Genomic DNA, 8,852 nt, shown 5'->3' with positions numbered 1-8,852 from the left:
CTCATAAGAGAAGTGATAATATATATAAGATATATGTATATATGATATATGTATATATGTATGTAATGTATGTATGTACGTTGTACAGTGAGGGAGCGCTGCCGCGTGCTGTTCGCCTACCAGGCTGAGAACGAGGACGAGCTGACACTGCGCGAAGGTGACGTCATCACGCTTGTCACCAAGCACCTGGAGGACGCCGGGTGGTGGCGCGGGGAAATCAACGGCCGCGTCGGTGTCTTCCCGGACAACTTCGTCGAGGTGCTGCCACCGGACGAGGTGAGGAGGGAGGAGGAGGAAGGAGGAGGAGGGGAAGTAGTGGGAGAAGAAGGAGAGGAAGAAGAGAAGGAGGAGGTGAGAGAGGGAGCAGGGGGAGGAGGAGGAAAGAAGGGAAGGAGGAGGGAAGAGGGGCAGGAGGTGAGAGAGGAATGAAGAGGAGGATAGAGTGGAAGGAGGAGGGAAGAAGGGGAGCAGGATAGAGTGGAAGGAGGAGGAAAGAAGGGAAGGAGGGGGATGAGGGGGAGAAGGAGGAGGGAGGAAGCACCTGGAGGAAGCCGGGTGGTGGCGCGGTGAGATCAACGGCCGCGTCGGTGTCTTTCCGGACAACTTCGTCGAGGTGCTGCCACCAGACGAGGTGAGGAGGGAGGAGGAGGGGAGGAAGGAGGAGGAGTAGGAAAATGGAGGGAAAAAGGAGTATAGAAGGAAGGAGGAGGGAAGGGAATAAAGAGGGGATGATGAAGGAGGGAAGAAGGAGGACGATGGAAGGCGGAGAAGGAACAAGAAGAAAGGGAGGAGGATGGCAGATGGTGAGAAGTAGAAAGCAAGAAGGGGAGCAGGATAGAAGAGGGGGAGAAGGAAGAGACGAAGAAGAAGAAGATGGTATATCTGATATCCCTACAATCGACTGCTCTCTTGTTTCTCCCCAGCCAAAATCCAAAACGGCGACGCCTACGCCCGGTAAGAAGCCGCCGCCGCCGCGACCTGACTCCATCGTGGGGTCAGAGGTCGTCCGATCTCACCGCCACTCACTAAAGAGGGAGCCACCGGTCAAGCCGCCGGGGCCGCCGATACCGTTCCACAACACCACGCCGACGACAGGTGAGAGGCCGGGACGGGGGGATCGGGAAACGAGCGAACGCGATTGCTGCTAGGTGGCGCTGCTTGCTTCCCGCGGACGGGGGAATCCGTCGCTCCGTGGCTCCCCCTGTGCGTTTTGCACCACATATGCGCTTAGTCCGTCAGGGTTCGTAGCGGGTCTTCCAAAGTCTTATAAGTACTTATTTTGCCAAAAGTAAAATAAGGGCCCTTATTAGTACTTATTTTTGTTGAAATCTTAGAAAAGTACTTAATAGTTCTTATTTTTTGCTAAAGGACCATTTTCCAACATTTTCTGTGTTGAATTTCGGCGAAACGGCATTATATAAATATTATTAGCGTACTTTAATAGTCGGTGATCTATCAGAAATCGCCTAAAAAAGTCTTATTTTGGCCTCCAGAAAGAGTCTTATAAGTCCTTATTTCAACATGTGTCTTACTACTATGAACCTTGTCTGTGCCGTATCAGCTTATCCTATTTCCTGGCATATGATATAGTATAATTATTACATTATTACATAATTCAGATATTAATTAACTACTCTGCTTAATGATGATTCTGCTTCTTGCAACGTTTCATGTTGCAGATGGGAATTGCACGGGGAAATTGTTTCATCTGTTTATTCCGGTTCATAGTGTGACACGGAATTTTTTCAGACAAATCATACAGATGTCAAGATCAGTCCGAGATCAACAAGCCAGAATCAGTGTGAAGAAGTCAGAAGTGGCACCATGCACCCAGTTCTACTCCTCCATGTTTGTCCGTGATTTTCTCACGATGCTTGCGGATTTTTTTCCAGATAAATCTGACCAGGTGGCGGTGGTGCCTCCGCTGCCCGGCCGCAAGCCGGTGCTGCCGGACCGTCCGGCCCCTCCCGTGCCAGCTGACCACACAGACAGCAACAAGGAGAATGAGGTCAATCACAGACCTGGTGAGCGATTGTTAGGGGTGGCAGCAGGGAGAAAATTGCTTTTTTTTCACGGGAGTTCTTTTCCAAGTCTGTGGTAAAAATAGCTCTCTTCGGAAATTTTACGGGAGCGATTTTGAGCCTCACGGGAGCGATTTCGGAGGTTTGAAGAGCGAAACGCTCATCGATCCGTGTATTTTTTACCCTGTTGGCAGGGGCAGTGAGTTTGCACGTGTCTTTGCTGTGTGTGTGTGTGTGCGTGCGTGCGTGCGTGCGTGCGTGTGTGTGTGTGTCTGTGGCTGTGTGTATGTGTGTATGTCTACTGTGTGTGTGCGTGCGTGCGTGCGTGCGTGCGTGGGCGCGCGTGCGTGCATACGTACATGCGTGCGTGCATACGTACATACGTGCGTGCGTGCGTGCAGGTGTGTGTGTGTGTGTGCGTGCGTGCATGCGTGCGTGCGCGCGTGCGTGCGTGTGTATTAGACAAGGCTACGTGTGTACACGTTGCTGTGCTCTGTTGCAGTGGAGGAGAACGGATTCGACGAGGTGGCAGCAGCCGGCGAGAAGCTCACACATCTGACGGCCAGCCGTGCGAAGGCCCCCAGCAGACGACCGCCGTCCACCGTCTTCAAGGAGCCGGTGAGTGGCGCCATCTGTGGCGCACAGACGAATCGATTTCATTCTTCAAGATTTTCATCCTCTACGATATATCTGCATGCCCGAGTTTTCGGAGGGTTTTCACGCTCACGAGTGATCGCACTGAGTGACGTGCAATTGTTTTTTGCGCGGGCTACGCATGCATACTACGTACCGTATTGTTCGATCTAGTGTTGGAACGCTATGCATGTGACCTGAGTTTTTTCAGGGTTTTGACATTCTCGCACGCGCGTGAATCGCACCGAGTGACGTGCACTTGTTTTTCGCGCGGCATACGAGCCGGCCGACGCTTCGGCGGGGGGCGCCACTGCATGCTGTTTTGAGTTTGATTTCGGCTTGTCTTTGCATGTGTGATTGTTCGGTCAGACGGGGGCGGCGGCGGCGGCGGCGGCGGCGGAGACGGCTCCGGTGAGCCCGGAGGCTCCCTCTGCCTCCCTCTCCCCAGCACCGCTCGTGCCACGGAGGAGCAAGAGAAAGGTAGAGGAAGCCCTGATAGGCACGCACGTGCACGCTGCTGCTGGTGATGATGATGATGATGATAGTGATGATGATGATAGTGGTGATGAGGATGATGATAGTGGTGATGAGGATGATGTTGATGATAGTGGTGATGATGATGATGTTGATGACGATGACGAGGGTGATGACGATGACGAGGGTGGTGATGATGATGACAGTGGTGGTGGTGGTGGTGATGATGATGATGATGATGATGATGATGATGATGATGATGATGATGATGATGATGATGATGATGAGGCTAATATTACTGCTGCGGTGACTGCTACTGCTACTGCTACTACTACTGTGGCTACTGCTACTACTACTGTGGCTACTGGCTCGCTATATGGCTGTGGCTGTATCTGTATCTGTAGCTGGTATCGCTACTACTCCTCAGAGCATGTCTCTCTTTGTCCTCGTTTTTCCTCACATTATTTCTATCTACTTCTCTCTCTTCTCTCTCTCTCTCTCTCCTCTCTCTCTTCTCGTCCTCCTCTCTCTCTTCTTCTCTCTCTCTCTCTTCTTCTTCTCTCTCTTTTCTCTTCTCTCCCTTCTATTTACTTACTCTCTCTCTCTCTCTCTTCTCTGTCGTCTCTCTTTCTCGTCTCTCTCTCTCTGGTCTCTCTCTCTCTCTCTCTCTCTCTCTCTCTCTCTCCTCTCTCTCTCTCTCCCATCTCTCTCTATCTCTCATCTCTCTCTCGTCTCTCTTTCTCCTCTCACTCCCTCTCTCTCGCCTTATTTCTCTCGCTTCTCTTCTTCTCTCCCTCTCCTCTTCCCTCTCTTCCTCTCCCTCTCCCTTTTCCCTCTCCCTCTCTCCCTCCTCTTCCTTCTCCCTCTCCTCCTCTCCAGGGTTTTTGTTTGTCTCTTTGTTTGTTGTGGCGTACGCCTTGTTTCTTCCAAAGTCTTATAAAGTACTTATTTTTAGCCCAATAATAACAATAAGGTCTTATTTTTACTTATTATTGGTAAAATTCTTTTAGAAAAGTTACTTACGTATTTCCTTATAATTTTTTTTTATAAACTTGCTTTCCGACTTTTTTGACTAGTTTTATATGTTTTGTTGTATATATAATACGGTTTTATAACTTAAATCTGACTGCGCAATTGCTGTATAGTTATAAATATTATTAGTTTTTGTTACTTCAATAGTCGGTTTGATCTATCAAAAAACTCGCAATCCACCTGTAAAAAAGGGTCTTATTTTTGCCTCCAGAAAGTTTTTTTCTTATATAAGTCCTTATTTTGAACATATGTCTTTCTACTATGAAACCTGCCTTTCCCTCTCCCTGTCCTCTCCCTCTTCCTCTCCTCTCCCTCTCTTCCGCGTCCTCCTCTCTTCTCCTCTCCCTCTTTCCTCTCCCTCTTCCACTCTCCCTCTCCTTCTCTCATCTCTCTCTCTCTTCTCTCTTTCTCTCTCTCTCTCACTGTCTCTGTCTCTCTCTCTCTCTCTCTCTCTCTTCTCTCTCTCTCCTCTCTCTCTCTCTACTTCCCTCTCTTCTTCTCCTCTCCCTCTTCTTCATCTTCTTCTCTCTTCTCTCTCTCTCTTCTCTCTTTCTCTCTCTCACTTTTCTCTCTCTCTCTCTACTTTCTGCCCTTCTTATCTCTCACGCTCATTCCCTCTTATCTCGCCTGCTTGCCGCGTCTCCCTTCGTCCCTTCCTCCCTCCTGCCCTGCTCCTCTCCTGCTTCCCCTTCGCTCTTCTCCTCCCTTCCCTCTCCTGCTACTCGCCTCTCTCTCTCTCTCTCTCTCTCTCTACCTCTCTCTCCCTCTCCCTCTCCCTCTCCCTCTCGTTCTTCTTCTTTCCTCTCTCTCTCTCTCCTCCTCTCTCTCTCGCCCTCTCTCTCTCCTGTCTCTCTCTCTCTCTTCTCCTCTCTCTCTCCTCCATCTCACTCTCTTTCCTCTCTCTCTCTCTCTCTCTCTCTTCTCTCTCTCTCTCTCTCTCTCTTCTCTCTCTCTCTCTCTCTCTTTTTCTCACGCCTCTCTATCTCTCTCTCTCTCTCTCTTTCTCTCCCTCTCTTCTATCTATCTCTTCTCTCTCTCTTCTCTCTCTCTACTCTGCTCTTCTTCTCTTCATGCTCTCTATCTCTCTTCTTTCTGCTCCCCCCTCTCTTCTCTCTCTCTCTCTCTCTCTCTCTCTCTCCCTCTCTCTCTCTCTCTCTCTCTCTCTCTCTCTCTCTCTCTCTATCTGTCTCTCTCTCTCTCTCTCTCTCTCTCTCTCTCTCTCTCTCTCTCTCTCTCTCTCTCTCTCCCTCTCTCCCTCTCTCTCTCTCCCTCTCTCTTCCTCTCTCTCTCTCTCTTTGATGTGCCCTGCCTCATCTCATCATATATTTATCTCTCGTACAGCCGTCGCACGTGGAACAGGAGAAGGACGAGCACGCGGACACCGAGAAGGAGACGCCGACGAAAGAGGAACCGATGGCTTCTCCCCCGGTCGTGACGAGACGACCTCCTCCGCTGGGAATACGTAAAGAGAAGCGTGAGTCTCATCTAGAGAACTGCGTACATACTGTATACGCTGTATATTTCGCGGTGGTTTAATTTTGCGAATTTCGTTCCCCGACCGCGAAAATAGCAACACGCGAATAATTCATACCGAATAGTTCATAGTTCACCGACCGCGAAATTGTCCTTCAAGTCTGAATTCGCGAGAATATATGTACGCGAAAAATATGGCGTATACGGTACATGAATCATAGAATGTCGAGTGAGGTCTTGCAGCGTTGCGCATGTTAGGTGAAAGAGACATTCGATTTAGTTTAGTTAATTCCCTGAAACGGAGATTGTAGAAACAAATTAGGACGTAAGAATTCTTAAAAAAAACACACTGAGTTTTTGATTCCGCCGTCGCGAATACACCGACGTTCGCTTGTTTTGCAGCGGAGGTGCGAGCGCGACCGCCCAGCCTCGCGACGACCCCGACCGACCACCGGGTGGCGCCGCCTGCCGTCTCGACGCTCGCCGCGATCGACGAACTACGACAGGAGCTTTACGCGCTGCGCGATTCGTCGTCGTCGTCGTCGCCGTCGGCAACCGCGGAACTCGCCGCCCTGCGACAAGAGAACGTCGCGCTGCGTCGCGACGTGGGGGCGCTGCGCGAGGCGTCGGACGCGCTGCGACAAGAGAGCGCCGCGCTGCGGGCGCACGTCGCCGATCGTCTGCTTGCGATGGCGGAGGAGATCGACGAGGAGAAGAAGGCGAAGCTGGCGATGCAGGTCGAGATCGCGCGCATGAAGAAGATCGTCAAGGCGACCGCCGTCCTCGAGAGCCCCGTCAAGTAGCGGCGCCCCCTGGCGGCGGCAGGGGGTCAGCGGCGACGCGTGTTCTGTCGGTGCGAGAGGGAGGGGGTGTCGGTGCGGTCCGTCCGATGGGGGAGTGTGGATGGCGCCCCCTGGCGCTGGTTTCTGTCGGCGACTCGCGCATCTGCGGTGGGCGGGGTGCGGTCACGTGGTCGGCGTGTTCCTCTCGCGGGGGAGTGCGGTCAGCGCCACCTGGCGCTGGTTTCCGGCGCCGACGCGCGTCCGTCCGGCGGGAAGGAAATCGCCGCTTTTTTTCTATTACTCTCTACATTCCGTTTTCGGCGGCGAGACGCGGCGTATATACTTCGACGCCGTTCGTTTTAGCGGCGAGACATTCCGCGGCTAGAGGGCGCTACGTTAGCGCGGGCGGTCGCGACCTTGGAGCGAGATTTTTTGGGGGAACTGTTTCTCTCCCGTGGCGTGCACCATTTGTTTACGCGTAACCGCGGCGACAGTGTCGCCTCGACGACATTCCTTGTTATTATGTAGTCGTGTCTACTTGTGCGCGTGCGTGCACGTGTGTGCGTGCGTGCGCGAGCACGCCGCGTATGTGCGTGTATCGACGTATTTCCGACCTGGTTTGAAATGAAAATCTGCGATTCTATCGTTATGTACATATATAAAGAGCGATTATCAACGACGGTTTAAGTACGTGACGGTGGGCGTGTGCTCGCGCGCATAGACGATTCGCCGTGTGCTCGGTGCAGGTAAAACGCAAGCCTGCTGTAAATATATGCATACAGAAAAACCAGTGTAACACATTATATAATAGTATTTGTACTTCGGGGGACGTGTTGCCATCGGAAACAGGGATGCTCTTTCGCACGTGAATCGCTCGTGTTCTTGTTAACGTCGTTGCCGTGGCAACGCGTGCACGAGTTGTTTTCTTTCAGACCCCCGGCAGACAGTGTGCCCTTTTTCATTGTACAGTACTGCCCACGTTATGAAATTATTACATTCCAGAAAATCGTTTCTTACGGAAATGTCTGCAACGTGAATCACGTTGTCTGTGTTGACTTCCATTACGTATATATATTTAGATATGCATTCCTATGAAAGAAGTGTACGTCCGGCCAAACGAAGAGGGTAATTCCTTGATATCTCCGCTAATACAAGCACAATTATGAATGGAATGCAAGAAAACATCGGTGATCATTTTACAGTGACTGTTTGTTTAATGAATTAAGTAATTTGCGAAAAGAATTTCAGAATAAGAATTGTTTTCTTGCACCTGGACGTTCATTGGACGTAGAGACTGATTATATATGCACAATTGTGGGTGCAAGTAATCATTGTCAATATATATATATTGATTATTCAATGATTTAATGGAAGAAAGAGTGTTTTGGCATAAAAAAAAAACGTAAAAACACCGTGCCGTCGTTCATCTGCCTCATTACCGTCTTGGTCGCCCTGGTAACGTCGCTTCACCGCAATATTATTAAAGGTATGGAATACAGGTATAGGGATGCTGCAGGATAGGGTGTTGCTTGCGTGTGGTTAGCATGTTGTTAGGGTGTGTCGTTGGTTGGGGTGGGGTGGGGGCGGGGTTAAGGGTGCACACAGTGGTTAGTCTCAGGTCTGGCATCGTGTGTGAGTGTTAATGGGTAACAGGCTATAGAATTTGTCGCATGTTGTCAAGCGGTCGAGTCACGACCCTGCATCGTTGTCACGTCACGTACGCGTAGCATCCCGCAATGATGGCCGGATACGATGGAAGTGCTCTTGATTTTTGCACCCAAATGTTTACAAAGATTATTTTACATTATTTTAAATCTCAAGATATTTATAGTTCGTTTTGACTATGAAGTGAAATGAGGCATGTACAAGAATTCAAATGAATAAACTACATAGCGTAGAAAATACAACTGACAGTCTTTTCATGTATCTAGCTCGTATTATCATAGATATAGACAAGGCCGTACGCAGGAAATTTTCTGTAGGTGGCAAAGGTACTCCCCATGCCCCCTGTGCCCTAACGTTTCGCAATTTCACATTTCTTTATTTAAAGTGTAATATTTCTTTTATGATTTAAGATAACCTTTTGTCACATTTCTATTTCATTTCTAAAAGTGTACAGTATTTGTCCCATTAAAAGGCATACTCTGAAAATCTCTAGGGAGGCAACTGCCCCTGCTGCGTACGGCCATGGATATAGATAACAGTCTTCTGTATCTATATTCTATTCTATTTCAGAATCTGTATCTATTCTATATCTGGTATTATCTTATCGAATGATGTGAGGAATTCTGGACTCGAGTCACCAGTGTGGCTCAAGGGGTCGTTGTCGTATCAGGTACTACAGATATGTACCCGAGGTACATATATGTATACACAAAGTGTACCAGACTTGTACTACAGAAGTGTACACTAACCCTAACCCTAACCCTAACCCTAA

At 49.7% G+C, this 8,852-nt stretch overlaps 1 protein-coding gene across 1 annotated transcript in view; it reads left to right on the top strand.

The window, feature by feature from the left end:
• LOC106816913 (SH3 domain-containing kinase-binding protein 1-like) overlaps positions 1 to 8,322 on the top strand; it is a 31,414-nt gene extending 23,092 nt beyond the window's left edge. Inside the window, exons 2-7 of the mRNA XM_014821556.1 lie at positions 89 to 276; positions 924 to 1,095; positions 1,893 to 2,024; positions 2,524 to 2,639; positions 5,502 to 5,634; positions 6,036 to 8,322. Of these exons, the coding sequence (XP_014677042.1) occupies positions 89 to 276; positions 924 to 1,095; positions 1,893 to 2,024; positions 2,524 to 2,639; positions 5,502 to 5,634; positions 6,036 to 6,436 (1,142 nt within the window). The 3' untranslated portion in view covers positions 6,437 to 8,322. The remainder of the gene's footprint in view (positions 1 to 88; positions 277 to 923; positions 1,096 to 1,892; positions 2,025 to 2,523; positions 2,640 to 5,501; positions 5,635 to 6,035) is intronic.
• Positions 8,323 to 8,852: the final 530 nt, after the last annotated feature.

This window comes from Priapulus caudatus, unplaced genomic scaffold, assembly GCF_000485595.1.
Source record: "Priapulus caudatus unplaced genomic scaffold, Priapulus_caudatus-5.0.1 Scaffold1527, whole genome shotgun sequence".
In the NCBI taxonomy this organism is placed as follows: Eukaryota; Metazoa; Priapulida; class Priapulimorpha; order Priapulimorphida; family Priapulidae; genus Priapulus; species Priapulus caudatus.
This window is presented reverse-complemented; position numbering and strand designations above follow the sequence as displayed.